Source organism: Alosa pseudoharengus, unplaced genomic scaffold (assembly GCF_046254945.1).
Source record: "Alosa pseudoharengus isolate Yale_2024_CS ecotype anadromous, Long Island Sound unplaced genomic scaffold, YU_APseudo_1.1 YU_APseudo_1.1_scf_5, whole genome shotgun sequence".
In the NCBI taxonomy this organism is placed as follows: Eukaryota; Metazoa; Chordata; class Actinopteri; order Clupeiformes; family Clupeidae; genus Alosa; species Alosa pseudoharengus.
Window position 1 is genome coordinate 517850 of NW_027468837.1, and position 19742 is coordinate 537591.

A 19742-nucleotide genomic window follows, 5' to 3' on the forward strand; every position below is an offset into this window, starting at 1 on the left:
TCATTATTTTTGTAATTATTAAGTCTTAGTTCAAAGTTATATTTATGAAGCTTACCAAGTCTTTTAATACTGGTAACTTTGATTTGGTTGTTGTTATTGTATTTTTGTTCAAAAGACTTAAGTTCTATTTTTATACATTTTATTTATCAGAACTTTAATATATTTCGATGTTCCTCTGTTCCACTGTGACAATATTATTTAAAAATAAACAAGTTTGTTTTTAAAATGCATTATCATATTATTTTAGTCAATACTCATAAATAAATACAAATAACTAATGTTAGGGAAATCTGTTAATGTTTTGTTGCGTGTTTCTGAAAAAAAAAATATATATATCGGCCGATATTTCGTAATATCGGATTTTTAAATCAACAAATATTTGTATCGGTATCGGCCTTCAAAATCCTTTATCGGTCGGGCTCTAGTCAGTATCATCTGCAACGTTTTTAGGAATTTCTGAAGGTATTTTACGACATTGGCTAGAAGGATACCATGCAAGTAATGCCTCCAAATTGTTCTTCCTGTTTGCTATTTTAAAGTGTCTGAACTTTTAAGCTGGCTTTATTAACAGTTGCTGAGTGAGATTTTGAAAAGAGTAAAAATGTTTTTTTAACACTGTCGTTATCATTGGCCAAGTTAGGTTAATTACCAAGACACCTGACCAACTCTCCACTGGTTCTACTCACACCAAATATTTATGTTCCTTTGATGGGAATTATTTATATTTATTTTTGGCCTCTCACCCATACCACGCATTGGAGGCTCAAAATTATATGGCTGTGGGCCGTCAAAGGCAGAGATGGGGACTTGAGTCTGAGACTCGGACTCGAGTCACAATTAAAGGATAAGTTCGGTGTGATATTGACCTAAAGTGTGTTGAAACATGATACCGAGTGTGAACTAGCCCATCTCAGCTTGTCCCCTTCATTACGAAATCCGGCGCTAGTTAGCCGATACTACTAACATTTAAAACGAGACATTGAGAACTTGTAAATAAACTACCAGTGCTTTTTCAAAGACAATTTAGACAGTACCTTCACAAAGTTTTCTGGGCGCCGCCATCTTGAAATCTTGTGAGTCACGGGAAGTTGATTAGCGAGAAAGAGCGAAACTACAGCTGATACGTGAATACTCGCATTAGTAACAGTAATTAGTAATAGTTAACGGAAGACGTGGTGTACACGTGAAGGAGTGACCGGTGCATATAGCCTACGGACGGCAGCTTCAGCTGACATAACGGAGGATAAGACGAAGACAAGAGAAGACAGGATGGTCCCTATCACGTATCATGTATCAGCTGTAATTTCGCTCTCTCATCAATCAACTTCCCGTGACACGCGAGATTTCAAAATGGCGGCGCCTGGAAAACAAAATTCCCTGATATTCCCTGACTTGAACCAAAAATTATAAATTTCCCGGACTTTCCATGTTTGGAATAGACTTACAGGCATCCTTTGCAGTTTCAGGGTTTTTTTGGCAATTCTAGAGCTCACCCTAGAGTCGCGATATATTTATATTTTACTTTGCCATTGTACATAGCCTATTTTCATAACTTGTTCCCCCCGTAAACAATCAAAATGCTTTCGTTGTGGAGGCGAAGGACTAACAACAGGCAAAAACTATCTCCAAAGTGCTATAACTACTGACAAGGTAGAGTTTCACGATTCTCATGGGATGTATACGGGTTGGCAATTCTTGAAGTTGCATTGCTGGTTCTCTCTATGCTCTACAGCGATGCTAAGTGAACGATTCCCCTATTACAAGTTTGTTTACCATCAAATTGGCTTCGTAGGTCATATGAAGGTAATAATCTTGCATTTTGTACCTTAAAATAAACGGAAATTACATGACCCTTGGGAACCCGGTTACTGACTAGGCCTACATCTTTCCAAATAGAGCTATTCAAGGATTCTGGTGAAATTCAGGGTTTTTTTTCATATTGCAATATATGGCGCAGAAAAAACTACGGGTATATTAACTTTTTCCAATATCATACTGCCCTAGGATATAATGCTACTGTATAAATTATTGTTACAGATTATGTTGTGTTTCACAATTAAGTGGCAACATTGTTGTTTTCACGTTTCAGTTTAACAATTCACAAAATCTACAAATTACAGAAAAACTCTGTGAGAAACTAATAACATGTCACATTTCAGTGCTGCTACTGCAGAATTAACTTCTGTACTTAGCATGTCAGCTTCTCTGATAATAAACAGTATTGTCGTCACTCCATAGTGCAGTTCCTAGACATGAATGCTGTGAGGTTGTGTTATGAAAATTAAATGTTTTTACCGACCGTCTTCTGCAGGCAACAACTTGTAGAGCTCCTTCACCTCCTCGTGTTTGGCTTTGCCCTTGTCTACACTCTGTTTTCTCATCTCAGCCATCTCATTGCACCATTCCTCAAACTTCCGATTGTCCTTTTCGACAAGGTTCTGAAGAAATCCTTAGGATAAAAACACAACCAACACCAGATAATGTTAAGGTCACGGGATAACATTATTTTATTGAAATCACAAACACTAATATGCATGTACAGTGGGCATTACTTCAAATTGGCCAGTTTCCCTCGCGGTCCGCACGTAACATCACACGGGATCACGCGACTTTAATTTGTATTTTTCCAGTGACGCTGCAACAACCCAAACAACCGGCAGATGTCTCTTAAAAAGAAATGGAGCCCTACACAGACTTCACTACAGACTTTAGCAGAGCAGTTTAGAAATAATTTAATAGCCAGAAATATGCCTGCCCTGCCCTAATAAAGAAATATTTGGTTAACTGCGAGTGAATCCCGATTGCAGCCGTAGAAGAAACGCAGGACGAATGAAACATTACGGTTTTCTCCGAGTGCAACGATGATAGACAGACATCATTTGGACAAAATATAGAGCATATTAACCTCCGTTGCTCAGCCAAATGCCTTCCTGTTACGTCCTGTTATCACAGAGTTACAGGCGATAAACGATTTTTGATGGTCACAAGTTTACTTCATTAGCTGTTTATTTTTTGGATTATTAAAGAGTGTTTTTCATTTAAAGGTTTGACTTCATGCTTATTCAGTAGAGCATAGGTTCTCAAAGTGCGGTCCGGGGGCCAATGGCGGCCCGCAAAAACATTTCTGGCGGCCCGCAATAACATCTGATAACATCTGTAAAACTGTACAACTGTACTGTGTGCTTTGAAAAGAATGAATCTCAGTTTAGTGGTGTTTCGTGGCCGTCAGGTTTTCCTGTGGTGCTTTGGTAGCTGGAATTAGCCCCGAATAAGGCCTATGCTGATAAGAAGCAAGGCACACTGAGACTGTTTGTTCTAAATAAGTTTGTACTTGAAATGGACTGCAACCAGAACTGTTATATCCCAAATTTGTCTGTTGAGGGTAGAGAACCCCAGGGATTGTGTGTGCATTTCCATTTTTCTTAAGAAGTTTTGCCAGGTTTAGCCTCAGTTATGAATTAATATGTGTTTAATGCAATAAATATAAACTGTAGAGATGCAACCTGGTCATTAAAATGTTTACACATTTTTTTCCAGGTTTTTTTTCTTTTTCTCCCCCCGCCCCTTTGGCGGCCCTCAGTTCAATGTTGGGTTCCTGAATTGGCCCTGACCAATCAAAACTTTGAGAACCCCTGCAGTAGAGCATTTAGTGCTCTCCTCAATCCCAGACGTTCACATTGCATGTTTGTTTGTAATGGATGCAACAGCGAGATAGGCTACGCGCTTCACCATGACTGCAATGAATTGTTAACAGACATGAACCAAGACATATAGCCCAGCAGCAATCTATCTAAAATAACACATACTTGAAGTACCATTCATGATATGTTGTCAAATATCGAAGTTGTAGGAAGTTTACATAATTTAAGCTGTAGGATGTTTCATTCGTCCCCCATGCGGTTTCATTTGTCCCAGCCAGGAGGGACGAATGAAACAAAACACACGTTCGACTTCTCCTTAAATAACTCTTGAATGGTTTTGTGCAGAGCTATACATGCAACTGTATTTGACAAAGGACAGATGTATGTTGCTAGTGACAAAATATTAACTTTCAGTGTTTTACGATGTCTTTGTAAATTACGTTTAATTAAAAAGTGTTTCATTCGTCCCGGTTCTCCCCTATGCTCTGGCTCATAGGCACCGATACCGTATCGAGCACCGTATCGTGTGCCAGCTTACAGTCCAGGCTAAATTTACATTAATTTAAAATCAAACATCGCAGTCGATGTTAAATTCAGCATCTCTCATAATGTGATTGGCTATGTTATATCCTAACCACCAATGAGAGTGTCTCTCGTATGAAAATTCCTGACACTTCCCACCTGAAGAATTAACGCAAGGCCTTGTCGGGTATTCAGCCCCGAATGTTTAAAATGTATATAGCCCTGAATATCATTTTAAAAGTAGTCTGACAAAGCTTATTGTTTTGTGACACAGCTAAACACTGGTACCTCATAGAACGTCTATAACATAGCCTAGGTGTTCGCAACTCGCAAAAGTAAAGCAGATAGAAAGAACTCACGCAAATCTAGCCTACAACACGCAGACAGCTTCATGCGCAGGGGTGAGAGAGCGCGCGCACAGGTGTTTTATGATTGTTGGCTTCTGATGGTATTTTGCTAATTCACTGAAGAAAGACTTATGATTATGGATAGAAAGAACATCCTGAATAAAAATATTAAACCCTACAGCAAGTAGCCTGCCTTGGTAGGGGCGTTTGAATCATGTAAATCTGACATCAAATCAACTGAAACACTTCAAAATAAACGTTCAAATAAATCCCAGAGTTCGGTTTCGTTAAGGTTGCATTATTTACCTAATTTACATCTGCATTGGATTACTTTTTTACTGGAAGCTGAAATTTCTCCTTTTGAAACAATGAGTGAGCAGGCCGCGCGTTTGTATGGTTATATTGCTGGGGGGAACAGGGGGGATCCGAAGCAGCTTTCAGCCATAAGGCTACTTTGAGAACATTTCCTAATTCACCCAACACTGATATTCAAAATGTTGAAACTATTTTGGCATAGCCTATAAGCAGTTTAATTAAATGTAATGTTAGTTGTAAACAAATGGGCTACTTGGTGAGGCTTGGCCTCACAGATGCGCTCGTGCCTTAGATGGCAAGAAAAATCTTCACGATATAGGCCTATTAACTGACAGCCCGATTCACGTTGGCTGGGGGGCAGGGGGGCCATCAGACATTTGTGCCCAGGGGTCTATGAATTGTTAATCTGGCCCTGCCCGCAACGAATCCCAACTTTCCACCTCTGGGACAGCTTAAAAGAAGTCGAGAGGACTCCTAACTCACTAAGACCTATTCACAAACCTATTTTCAAAGTGATGCTTTGAAATCCTACGCGGCTACAGGAGCTTCCAATCGCGAGGAAGCAATTGCATTGTAGGCATAACTAACATGCAATAACGCCACCAACAACAACCAAAACTAGGCTACTCATTCTTAACATGTAAATTAAATGTAACGTTATTGTGAATCAAATTAAAATATTCTCCTTTTTGCAAACGTAGGCATAGGCAAAGTGACAGATTAATTTAATAATGTTACAAAGATACTGCATCAATCCATATGTTTCATTAGGCTACTAGGCTATTTGTTTTGCCTTACTCTTGATTCATTTAGGCTAGGCTTTTTTATTCAGTTATTCATCATCTTCCGTCCTTGTATAGCGCACACATTCTCAGACCTGTCACCTGTCACTCATCATCGTAAGGGAGGTGTTTGGAATCATTCCCGCGTTACAATCATCAGCCAATCAAGGTGGTCACTTCAGTCAAGCTTGTGCATGAGTAATGACGTCATCCATAGCAACGAAGACTCACTCTTAGTTTAGGAGTTGTCATTTTTCCTTACTAAGAGTAGGTCTGAAAGGCTTTGTGAATAACTTAATAAGAGAAACTCCAAGCTAAAATCTTTTATTGCTATTTAGGAGTACTCCTATTGGTAAGATAAAAGGCTTTGTGAATATGGCCCCTGGTGTCTAACCCAATGCATAGCCCATTTACACAATAAACACGGCATAAAGCAGATTTATTTGTTTATTGTACAGAAAAATAAAAATAATCTGTCAAGCAGTCAAGAAGTAGGGCAAATTAATTTACGAAACCAAAACGTGGGTGATAGTTGTCTAAGCCTCTATTGCGTAGTCTGTTAAAAACGTCGCTAGATAATATTAAATCGCCAACAACCTTGTTTTCTGCAGAAGCCTACCCTAGGCTACAGATTAATTAGGGCCCGAGCACCGAAGGGCGCAAGGCCCTATTGTTTTTGTAAGGATTATTATTATTAGGGCCCGAGCACCCGAAGGGCGCAAGGCCCTATTGTTTTTGTAAGGATTATTAGGGGTCCGAGCAGCGTAGCTGCAGGAACCCTATTGTTTCTGTACCGTTAATTTTTTGGCCAAAATTCTGTAAAAGTCATACTGCAGCCTAAACCGTAACTCCAAAACTCTTGAAATTTTCAGGTATGGTTACCAGTACCCCCCTCTACCCATAACCCAAAATTTGGGGTACTGCACCCAAAGGTGGCGCTATTGAAAAAAAAAGTTAATTATGCTTATTTCTCCTTACCAGATTCACCTAGACTCAAAATTCTTTCAGAATATTAATCTCTAAACTCAGATGCATCTTTTTGGCCCTGGTCTTATGGTCTACAAATGTTTACTTTTTCCACAATTTCATGGAAAAGCCAAACATTATAAAAAGTTTCACACTCTTCAAAAATAATCGAATCTTCACCAAAATTCTCACAGACAATGTTTAGACCAAGCCTCACAAAAGTTATCGCTCAGAATTTTGATATTTTGTTCCATTTCAGAGATATAGGCCAATAAAGTTAGACCACTTAGGCCTTTTTTCCTAGATCACCTATATTCCTATAAACTGTAAGTCCTAGAAACTTGACATTTTCAAGTATTGTTACCAGTACCCCCCACTACCCATAACCCAAATTTGGGGTACTGCACCCAAAGGTGGCGCTCTTGTCAAAAACGCTTATTTCTCCTTACCAGATTCACCTAGACTCAAAATTCTTTCATCATATTAATCTCTACATTCAGATGCATCTTTTTCACCCTGGTCTTATGCTCTAAAAATGTTTACTTTTGCCACAATTTCAGAGAAAAGCCAAACATCATAAAAAGTTTCACAGGCTTCAAAAATTATCAAATCTTCACCAAAATTCTCACAGACAATGTTTAGACAAAGCCTCACAAAAGTTATCAAAAGAATTTGGATACGTTGTTCCATTTCAGAGATATAGGCCAATAAAGTTCGACCACTCAGCCCATTTCTCCTATATCACCTATATTCCTATATGAGTAATTTTTTTTCTTGGATAACAACCATACAACCATCATTAGGTGGATACCATTAACAGTGCACATTTTCAGATATGTACTCTTTTTTATAAAGCCCTTAATTCTATTGTCAAATGTATGCTAGGAATTTTCTTGATGTTGTGTGTTTGCCAACACACATTTTCACCATTTGAATGTGACTGCTCAATGTGTATGATTGTCAGTGGCTGAGTGGGATAATGCCTAGTGCTGGTGTTTGTTAGGTTGAGAGTTCGAATCCTGCTAGAGCTTTAGGCTCAAGATGCACATGCTATTGGTTATTGAAGATTCACACTATTGAACAGCACCTGAATGACATCAGACAATTAACATTCACACTCATTAGTTGCCAAGAATCAGAATGCCGACACACTCTATGACATATAGGGGAACTTCTTTGTTTACTATTTTTCCTTCATCATTAAGTCTATCATATTTATATTTCATCCATTACTGTTCTTCTCTATAAATGTCTAATTGCCCCAGAATATCCAAAAGTTTTCAGGTGTACTCTTTCAGGAAAGCCCTTCATTTAATTGTCAAATGTATACTTGGAGTTTTTCTTGTGTGTTTACCAACACACATTTTCACCATGTGAATGTGACTGCCTAATATGTCGGATTGTCAGTGGCTCAGAGGGATAATGCCTAGTGCTGGTGTTTGTTAGGTTGAGAGTTCGAATCCTGCTAGAGCTTTAGGCTCAAGATGCACATGCTATTGGTTATTGAAGAGTCACACCATTGAACAGCACCTGAATGACATCAGGCAATCAACATTCACACTCATTAGTTGCCAAGAATCAGAATGCCGACACACTCGAAGACATATAGGGGAACTTCTTTGTTTACTATTTTTCCTTCATCATTAAGTCTATCATATTTATATTTCATCCATTACTGTTCTTCTCTACAAATGTCTAATTGTCCCAGAATTTCCAAACGTTTTCAGGTGTTCTCTTTCAGGAAAGCCCTTCATTTTATTGTCAAATGTATACTTGGAGTTTTTCTTGTGTGTTTACCAATACACATTTTCAGCATGTGAATGTGACTGGCAAAGATGTAGGATTGACAGTGGCTTAGTGGGATAATGCCTTGTACTGGTCATCCTTATGTTGAGTGTTCAAATCCCACCTGAAGCATTAGTGTTAAAATACTGTTGGGTTGTGGAGGTTAGCATACTAGAATAGAATGCTGTTGGGTTGTGGAGGTTAGCACACTATAACATTACAGCATTACAGCTACTTGTCAATATGGACTTGTAGTGCAAGGCAAGTATAACTGTATAATTATACGATGTTTATCTTATTGACTCCGACACAGAACCCACCACCACAAATACAATTCAATTCTGTGGGAAACACTGCCTTCCATTATCAAACCCTTCATCTTATCCACAACAAATAAATAGTCCTGTAGAATCAAGTATTGTTAGAATACTGTTGGGTTGTGGAGGTTAGCACACTATAATGTTACAGCACAGGGTAATCCTAATTTTATGCATCAAATTTATTCCAATCCAACTCAAAAGTGTTGAACGACACAAAGTGAAGGTTTTATCCAGATCAAAACCAAGAATAGATTATGTGATCTAATCCAATTTCAGGATCCTTGTTTCCCTTTGAACAACCCATTTTCAAGATTTGATCCAATCCGATAGCTGAAATCCGGTAACTGAAATCCGATAACCGAAATCCGATCACGTTTCTTTTGAACAATTGTGCCCAAACAATCAAAGCATATGTAAAACTAAAAAGCTATGCCATCATGTTCGTTTTGCTCGGACCCCGTAAATCACCGCTTGCGGTTATATTTAGGGGTCCGAGCAGCGTAGCTGCAGGAACCCTATTGTTTCTGTACCGTTCATTTTTTGGCCAAAATTCTGTAAAAGTCATACTGCAGCCTAAACCGTACATTTGTTTAATTTTTTTATGTATAGCCCGACCACACAATCATAATATAAACTAGATCTGCAAAATGTGGACATAACAAAATGGTAGTGGCAAAGTGATTTGCGAGAGACCATCTTTGACTTTGAGAATGTACAATGTCAGCCCATGTTAGCCAACAAGTGGTAGCCCATTGTTAAGCAGCAATTAGAATACTTATGTAGCAACATTCCAAACACAAAAGTGTGACGGTACGCTTTTACGGATAGTTAACGGCTGTTTACAACCGAAAATGTTTACTTTTGCCACAATTTCAGAGAAAAGCCAAACATCATAACATCTTCACCAAAATTCTCACAGACAATGTTTAGACAAAGCCTCACAAAAGTTATCAAAAGAATTTGGATACGTTGTTCCATTTCAGAGATATAGGCCAATAAAGTTCGACCACTCAGCCCATTTCTCCTATATCACCTATATTCCTATATGAGTAATTTTTTTTTCTTGGATAACAACCATACAACCATCATTAGGTGGATACCATTAACAGTGCACATTTTCAGATATGTACTCTTTTTTATAAAGCCCTTAATTCTATTGTCAAATGTATGCTAGGAATTTTCTTGATGTTGTGTGTTTGCCAACACACATTTTCACCATTTGAATGTGACTGCTCAATGTGTATGATTGTCAGTGGCTGAGTGGGATAATGCCTAGTGCTGGTGTTTGTTAGGTTGAGAGTTCGAATCCTGCTAGAGCTTTAGGCTCAAGATGCACATGCTATTGGTTATTGAAGATTCACACTATTGAACAGCACCTGAATGACATCAGACAATTAACATTCACACTCATTAGTTGCCAAGAATCAGAATGCCGACACACTCTATGACATATAGGGGAACTTCTTTGTTTACTATTTTTCCTTCATCATTAAGTCTATCATATTTATATTTCATCCATTACTGTTCTTCTCTATAAATGTCTAATTGCCCCAGAATATCCAAAAGTTTTCAGGTGTACTCTTTCAGGAAAGCCCTTCATTTAATTGTCAAATGTATACTTGGAGTTTTTCTTGTGTGTTTACCAACACACATTTTCACCATTTGAATGTGACTGCTGAATGTGTATGATTGTCAGTGGCAGAGTGGGATAATGTCTAGTGCTGGTGTTTGTTAGGTTGAGAGTTCAAATCCTGCTAGAGCTTTAGGCTCAAGATGCACATGCTATTGGTTATTGAAGATTCACACTATTGAACAGCACCTGAATGACATCAGACAATTAACATTCACACTCATTAGTTGCCAAGAATCAGAATGCCGACACACTCTATGACATATAGGGGAACTTCTTTGTTTACTATTTTTCCTTCATCATTAAGTCTATCATATTTATATTTCATCCATTACTGTTCTTCTCTATAAATGTCTAATTGCCCCAGAATATCCAAAAGTTTTCAGGTGTATTTTTTCAGGAAAGCCCTTCATTTTATTGTCAAATATATACTTGGAGTTTTTCTTGTGTGTTTACCAACACACATTTTCACCATGTGAATGTGACTACCCAATATGTAGGATTGTCAGTGGCTCAGTGGGATAATGCCTAGTGCTGGTGTTTGTTAGGTTGAGGGTTCGAATCCCCGGTAGTGCTTTAGGCTCTAGCTCGAATACTATTGGTTATTGAAGATTCACACCATTGAACAGCACCTGAATGACATCAGGCAATCAACATTCACACTCATCAGTTGCCAAGAATCAGAATGCCGAGACACTCTATGACATATAGGGGAACTTCTTTGTTTACTATTTTTCCTTCATCATTAAGTCTATCATATTTATATTTAATCTATTAGTGTTCATCTCTACAAATGTCTAATTGCCCCAGAATATCCAAAAGTTTTCAGGTGTACTCTTTCAGGAAAGCCCTTCATTTTATTGTCAAATGTATACTTGGAGTTTTTCTTGTGTGTTTACCAACACACATTTTCACCATGTGAATGTGACTGCCTATTATGTCGGATTGTTAGTGGCTCAGAGGGATAATGCCTAGTGCTGGTGTTTGTTAGGTTGGGAGTTCGAATCCTGCTAGAGCTTTAGGCTCAAGATGCACATGCTATTGGTTATTGAAGTCACACCATTGAACAGCACCTGAATGACATCAGGCAATCAACATTCACACTCATTAGTTGCCAAGAATCAGAATGCCGACACACTCGAAGACATATAGGGGAACTTCTTTGTTTACTATTTTTCCTTCATCATTAAGTCTATCATATTTATATTTCATCCATTACTGTTCTTCTCTACAAATGTCTAATTGTCCCAGAATTTCCAAACATTTTCAGGTGTTCTCTTTCAGGAAAGCCCTTCATTTTATTGTCAAATGTATACTTGGAGTTTTTCTTGTGTGTTTACCAATACACATTTTCACCATGTGAATGTGACTGGTAAAGATGCAGGATTGACAGTGGCTTAGTGGGATAATGCCTTGTACTGGTCATCCTTATGTTGAGAGTTCAAATCCCACCTGAAGCATTAGTGTTAAAATACTGTTGGGTTGTGGAGGTTAGCATACTAGAATAGAATGCTGTTGGGTTGTGGAGGTTAGCACACTATAACATTACAGCATTACAGCTACTTGTCAATATGGACTTGTAGTGCAAGGCAAGTATAACTGTATAATTATACGCTGTTTATCTTATTGACTCCGACACAGAATCAAGATTTGATCCAATCCGATAGCTGAAATCCGGTAACTGAAATCCGATAACCGAAATCCGATCACGTTTCTTTTGAACAATTGTGCCCAAACAATCAAAGCATATGTAAAACTAAAAAGCTATGCTATCATGTTCGTTTTGCTCGGACCCCGTAAATCACCGCTTGCGGTTATATTTATTATTATTATTGTTATTCCACTTTTTTGCTTTCCTGTTTTTGAGGTGGTTAACATGGTCGAAACCTCTTGAAATTTGGCACAAACGTCAGGTGTCATGCATCGCAGTTAGGTACAAGAGCTTGACCCCGGGCGTGGCCCAGGGACTCGCTAGCGCCCCCTTAGGTGACTGATCCCGTGGTTGGCAAATATTTTGAGGTGGTTAACATAATCGAAAACGCATGAAATTTAGCACACACATCAAGTGGTACAGTGAATAGACAGGGATAAAAGCTTGGCACCGGGCGTTGCCCAGGAACTCCATAGCGCCCCCTTACGTCACAGTGACTTGTGTCGTAGTCGATTCATGTCAAAGTTGGTATACATGATGCCGAGATGTTCCTGATTATAAATTGTGAAGTTTTTTTTCGATATGTTGTAATTTGACGAAATGGCAAAATTATTAATTTTAACACCCTTCCACATAAACAATAAATGTGTCATAATTCACCATGCATGGCTTGAAATGTTTTAAATTTCACAGGTCATTGAAGACCATGTTAATGATAATATTCACATGCCCATAATGCATGTTTGGCATAGCGCCACCAACTGGCAACAGAAAGAATGACAATTATACTGATGTCACATGATCAATTTGAACATACTCCTCCTAGACGGTTTGCCAGATTCATTTGAAATTTGGCAAACATTATGCCAAGATGTCGCTGATGTTAAATTGTGAAGGGATTTTTGAATATCGTAATATATTTGATATGATTTTAATATCTCACCACATAAACAGGAAATGTGTCATAAATCACAGTGCATTGAATGAATGGTCTGAAACTTCTCAGGTTAATAGATATCATGATTATGATGATATCCAGACACCCAATGGGCCTCCCTGGCATAGCGCCACCACCTGGCCAAGCAGGAAATGTGCCAGAAATGGACAATGCCTTAAGTGATTGATCTGAAACTTTATAAAATATTGGATATCATTATTGTGATGATATTCACATTCGTAATTCACAGGCCTAACATAGCGCCACCTTCTGGCCAAGCAGGAAATGTGCCAGAAATGCTCTATGCTTTGAATAAATGGTCTGAAACTTTTCAGGTTAATAGATATTATGATTATGATGATATCCAGATACCCAATGGGCCTGCCTGGCATAGCGCCACCACCTGGCCAAGCAGGAAAATGTGCCAGAAATTGGTAATGCCTTTATTGGTTGATCTGAAACTTTACAAAATATTGGATGTCATTATTGTGATGATATTCACATGTCTAATTTCCATGTCTAACATAGCGCCACCATCTGGCCAAACAGGAAATGTGCCAGAAATGGGTAATGCCTTAACTGATTTATTTGAAACTTGGTAGGTATAAAATATTTGAAATCATTATTGTGATGATATTCACATGTGTAATTCTGATGCCTAGTATACCGCCACCATCAGGCCAAGCATGAAATGTGCCAGAAATGCTCTATGCTTTGAATGAATGGTCTGAAACTTAACAGGTTAATACATATTAGGATTATGATGATATCCACACACCCAATGGGCCTGCCTGGCATAGCGCCACCACCTGGTCAAGCAGGAAATGTGCCAGAAATGGACGATGCCTTAACTGATTAATCTGAAACTTTATAAAATATTGGATATTATTGTGATGACATTCACATGTGGAATTCACATGCTTAGCATAGCGCCACCATCTGGCCAATCAGGAAATGTGCCAAAAATGTTCAATGCTTTGACTGATTGATCTGAAATTTTACACAAAATTAGATATCATGATGATGATATTCATATGTCTTTTTAACATGCCTTGCATAGCGCCACCAATTGGCAAGAGAAGGAATGTGTTTTTTCCAAGTCTGTTGGATATTACAATCAGATGCATCTGATTAATCAGATTAGGTGTATATGACATCCAAACACCCAATATGCCGGTGTGGCATAGCGCCATCAGCTGGCCATAGTCAGAATAGTTTTTGGAATTTATTTACAAAATTTTAATTAAATATCATTATTTTGATGATATTTACATGTGTAATTTCCATGCCTAACATAGCGCCACCATCTGGCCAACCAAAAATGCATCAGAAATGTTCTTTGCTTAAAATGAATAGTCTGAAATTTCTCAGGTTAATATATATTATGATTATGATGACATCCAATGGGCCTGCCTTTCATTGCGCCCCCACCTGGCCAAGCAAGTAAATGTGCCAGAAAATAAAATGCAAAAACAAATAGTACACACATCAAATATGCACATTTCGCAAACGCACCACGTCAGTGCTTTGTTGGATTCCGAAATGTCACGGGTTGCGGCCCGCAGGTGCTCGGGCCCGCCATTGCCGCTTGCAGCTATATTTATTATTATTTTTCACTATTATTATTGTTATTCCACTTTTTTGCTTTCCTGTTTTTGAGGTGGTTAACATGGTCGAAAACTCTTGAAATTTGGCACACACGTCAGGTGTCACGCATCGCAGTTAGGTACAAGAGCTTGACCCCGGGCGTGGCCCAGGGACTCGCTAGCGCCCCCTTAGGTGACTGATCCCGTGGTTGGCAAATATTTTGAGGTGGTTAACATAATCGAAAAGTCTTGAAATTTGGCACACACATCAGGTGTCACACAAAGCAGCTAGGTAAAAAAGCTTGGCCCCGGGTATGGCCCATAGACTCGCTAGCGCCCCCTTACGCCCCCTTAGATGACTGATCCCGTGGTGGGCATATACTTTCAGCTACAAACACCAAATTTGGTAGGTGTGTGTATCTCCCCAAGATGAACAACTTTCGTATGTACAATGCATTAGCCACGCCCACAGGAAGTGAGGTAATTGAGCTTTTGTGCGTTGTGGACATGATACATTTTAACGTACTCCTCCTAGACGGTTGATCCGATTCATGTCAAAGTTGGTATACATGATGCCGAGATGTTCCTGATTATAAATTGTGAAGTTTTTTTTTGATATGTTGTAATTTGACGAAATGGCAAAATTATTCATTTTAATACCGTTCCACACAAACAATAAATGTGACATAATTCAACATGCATGGCTTGAAATGTTTTAAATTTCACAGGTCATTGAAGACCATGTTAATGATAATATTCACAGGCCCATAATGCATGTTTGGCATAGCGCCACCAACTGGCAACAGAAAGAATGACAATTATACTGATGTCATATGATCAATTTGAACATACTCCTCCTAGACGGTTTGTCAGATTCATTTGAAATTTGGCAAATATTATGCCAAGATGTCGCTGATGTTAAATTGTGAAGGGATTTTTGATATGTTGTAATATATTATGGTTTTAATATCTCACCACATAAACAGGAAATGTGTCATAAATCACAGTGCATTGAATGAATGGTCTGAAACTTCTCAGGTTAATAGATATCATGATTATGATGATATCCAGACACCCAATGGGCCTGCCTGACATAGCGCCACCACCTGGCCAACCAGGAAATGTGCCAGAACTGGACAATGCCTTAAGTGATTGATCTGAAACGTTATAAAATATTGGATATCATTATTGTGATGATATTCACATGTGTAATTCACAGGCCTAGCATAGCGCCACCTTCTGGCCAAGCAGGAAATGTGCCAGAAATGCTCTATGCTTTGAATAAATGGTCTGAAACTTTTCAGGTTAATAGATATTATAATTATGACGATATCCAGACACCCAATGGGCCTGCCTGGCATAGCGCCACCACCTGGTCAAGCAGGAAATGTGCCAGAAATGGACAATGCCTTAAGTGATTGATCTGAAAGTGTACAAACATTTTGGATATCATTATTGTGATGATATTCACATGTGTAATTTCAATGCCTAACATAGCGCCACCATCTGGCCAACCAAAAAGTGTATCAGAAATGTTCTTTGCTTAAAATGAATGGTCTGAAATTTCTCAGGTTAATATATATTATGATTATGATGACACCCAATGGGCCTGCCTTGCATTACACCCCCACCTGGCCAAGCGAGTAAATGTGGCAGAAAATAAAATACAAAAGCAAATAGCCCACGCATCAAATATATACATTTCACACACGCACCACGTCGGTGCTTTGTTGGATTCCGACATGTCACGGGTTGCGGCCCGCAGGTGCTCGGGCCCGCCATTGCCGCTTGCGGCTATATTTCTGATTAATTTTTATTTCTCTACTGGCTCAATTATCAAAAAGGTGCTTTCTCTTCGTCCTCAGCAAATGAAGCAGGTAGTTCCGTATAGAGACGTTAGAATAAATTAGCGTTTGCGATTGACAACGTTGTGATAAGTAGGCTATAACACTAACTTTTCAAAGTTAACTTGAATGCATCAATTTTGAACAAAGTTGTGTAGGCTACACCGCGCCAGTTGTAGTCTGCATGAACAGTTCTTGCACAAGACACTGTTAGATTTGCGTAGTTGCGTTACCCTCAACACTGACAATAACGTAGACAGCAAATTAAGATATTTTTTCGTTTTGTGGAGCGGCACAGGTAGGCTATCAAAAGCAGATTTCGATTTTCGTTACTACTGTGCAGCCAAGCCTTAAGCCATACCCAAGTAGCTTAAATCGAGGTATTGTTTAATTATGCATGATTTATTTTGTTATTGAATTCGTAGGCTGGGATTCCTCTCGGCAACAATTATGTTTAAAGGTAGCCTCCTGCTTTTTCAGAAGGGGCGGCAGGCAGGCTAGTGACGGAGAGATGTACAGTGGCAGAGCGACGCACAGTGGCTGAAAGTAGTACTAAAGTTTCACGCAGCTTCACGCCGCGTAATGCGCGATTGAAGTGGCCATTTGAAAGTAATACCCACTGTACACATCAAAGCTACCTACCTATAGCACTGCAAGTTAGCTCTGGGGTAGCAAAAATCAAAGTTCGCCATTTTAACATACCCAAGATCACAGTACCCACTCTCAGGCAGAGGACAAAAGGATGTAGAGCAAAACGTCTGCATTTTAGACTTCTTTGTCCCCGCAAGAGTTTAACAGGTGTGATAATTAAAAACCCTCATGTTATTTTCCCATAGGTAATACTGGATCTTCTTGTATGGGCAAAGATGGCAGTTCTTTTGTAGGTGTACTTCAGAGTAAGGATCGACCAATTATCGGCCAGGCCGATTATTAGGGCCGATATTTAGCATTTTTATAATTATCGGTATCGGTCATTTTTTTCACCGATAAGCCGATATTGAAATGGTTAAAGAATGAAACGCGCTACTTTGCCTGTAAAGCGTCTCTCCCTCCCTGCATTTGCTACTGTGTGGTTGAGAGCATGGTCCCACCCACTACACCATCTGATTTGTTAGTTAGCACGAATGCAGCCAATCAGGATCGAAGACTGAACACAGAGAAAGTTTAGGATTCCCATTGAGGCAGACTGTAGACTGGACTTCAGCAGTAAGGAGCTATTTTTCGAAGGTAAGGAAGGTAGCCTACCTTACATTGCTTTAGTTGCAATGAATCACAATTCTCTACACTCAAGTTGCAAAAACACCACTTTGTAAGCTATTGTCTCTTTGATCCGGATCAATAAGTAAAGCACCCACTTCCTCCATTTAGCTAATTCCTGATTGATGCACGTCAGTGATATGCTGTTTACTAGTTAGCCTACAAACTCGGGTGCTGCACGTCGGGAGTTCTTTGCCTCCGCCTCATCCATTAATTGTGAATAACGGGACACCTCGGCGGACGTTATCCCTTATATAGTATACAAGTCCCAAGTTATGTGATAGCGAAAGTCAAAAAGTCTAGTTGCTCCTTTTTGAAACGGCCTGTCAGAAAAGACTAGGCTACAGGCACCCAGGGCCAGCCGTAAATTTCTCATCCTGGGCTGGCTATTAACGTGCCTTTTAGGCTCACAAAAGTGTAGCTTATAGCCTACATATGGACACAAATTGCATGCTTAAATAGCCTAAGAACTATTTTAAAACTGTTTTATTAAACTATTCAACTGTAACACTTGCCATTACACATGCACTTCTTCCTCTCCCTCTCTCGTGCACTCACACACGCGATGGCAAAGCATCCTCTTTGTGACAGGTCCCTTAACAAGCATAGCCCATTGTGTAGGCCTAGTCTATGAAAACAATTGCTATCACTCAGCTTTTGGATTAACATGATACACAGGATTTACACTTGTGATGCAAGTTGATGGACAATTGTGTAAAAGAAGAAAGAAAAGTTTCCATAATTAAATGCTTTTGAAAGAAATTTTTGCAGCATATCGCCTTAACTATCTACCCCTTTTTTTGACAACTGAAATACCGGTTTTACATATCGGTTATCGGCCTCCTGTTTTGGTAATAATTGATATCGGTATCGGCCCTGAAAAAAACATATCGGTCGATCCCTAATTAACATGATTTTCTTTTAAAATGTATTTTCTTTTTATTTACTTTTTATTATTTGTTTGTTGTCCGTTTTGACTATACCGCTCCGTCCAGCATCTTTTGTCTTGTGTGTCATTTGTTATTTTGTAAATTTGTTTGTCATATCTTGGTGTCACAGGTACGCTGGTGACTATGCCGCTTCGGGCATCTTTTGTCCTGTGTGTCAATATGTGGAGCGCTTTGGGTTGCACTCTGTGGATAAAAAAATGCGCTATATAAATAAAAGTCACTTGACTTGACTTATAAAAGGGTAAAAAAAATCACTGATTGGTAACCACTTCAGATTAAGCACCTTTCAGTAAATACTGGATGTTGAACATATCTGAGATTTTCTTTCTCGTTTTGTCATTTCATCCAACAAATGAACAGGAAAACAACCAAATGTAAATCAACATTAGTAAACTATTACTATAACCACAAAGCCTACTATAGCCTACCTTAAAGTAGGCTAATAAATAAAGGAGTCTCTCGGGTGATTTTGTAGCTCTTCAGAGCCCTGTGTCTACTACCCCCGGGCAAGTGAATATGCGATGAACGTATGCCTAACAATAATAATAATAATAATAATAATAATAATATTCACATTAGTGAAGAACATTCTAAAAACAGTAAAAAAAAGAAAAAGAAAAACAGGCTATGTATGTTAACAATAGATGAGGGGGGAGAATACCCATCATGGAGGAGAATCACCCATCATGTAAATTACCTGGCACCTCTACAATGGTCTCATTCCTGTCCTCTTGTTCTGTTTGCCGTTTGTATACTAGCATGTAGGCATTTCGAGAGCAGTGGTCTCCTCTGCCACATTTGGGTTTCCGGGTCTGGGATATTTTGACAGTTTCCGCTGTAATAAAAAAATTGAGTGGAGTCAGTTTAATTGAATGAGCAAACAATGCATTGAACAAAATGTCTCAAAGATTTGGCAATAAGCATGACCTCTTCACACTGGTCAAATATTCAAAATAACATGCATTACCAATGTCCTCTTCAAGTCCCAGCTGCAGTTTCTTGCCCTCCATTTTCTCAATCTCCTCGTCATTGAACTTGTACCAGTCGTTGGAGAGAGCATCTTGTACATGAGCAATGTAGTGACCTGAATATGCACTGATGCCTCGATGGATAAGTACGGCACTCAGCTCAAAAACACACTTGTCCTCTAGAATAAAAATGTGTAATAGCATCCACATTTGAATAAAAACACACATACAACTGTTCAAA

General features: G+C 38.9%; 1 protein-coding gene across 6 annotated transcripts in view; it reads right to left on the reverse strand.

Annotated features, from left to right (window-relative positions):
• usp48 (ubiquitin specific peptidase 48) overlaps nt 1-19742 on the reverse strand; it is a 253629-nt gene that overhangs the window by 118292 nt on the left and 115595 nt on the right. For 5 of the 6 annotated variants that reach the window (XM_076268712.1, XM_076268713.1, XM_076268710.1 and 2 more), the window contains 3 exons: nt 19501-19680; nt 19231-19368; nt 2300-2449 (listed from right to left, as the gene is read on the reverse strand). In XM_076268712.1, the coding sequence (XP_076124827.1) occupies nt 2300-2449; nt 19231-19368; nt 19501-19680 (468 nt within the window). Of the gene's footprint in view, nt 1-2295; nt 2450-19230; nt 19369-19500; nt 19681-19742 lie in introns of all 6 variants that reach the window. The other variant, XM_076268715.1, reaches the window with a different exon arrangement.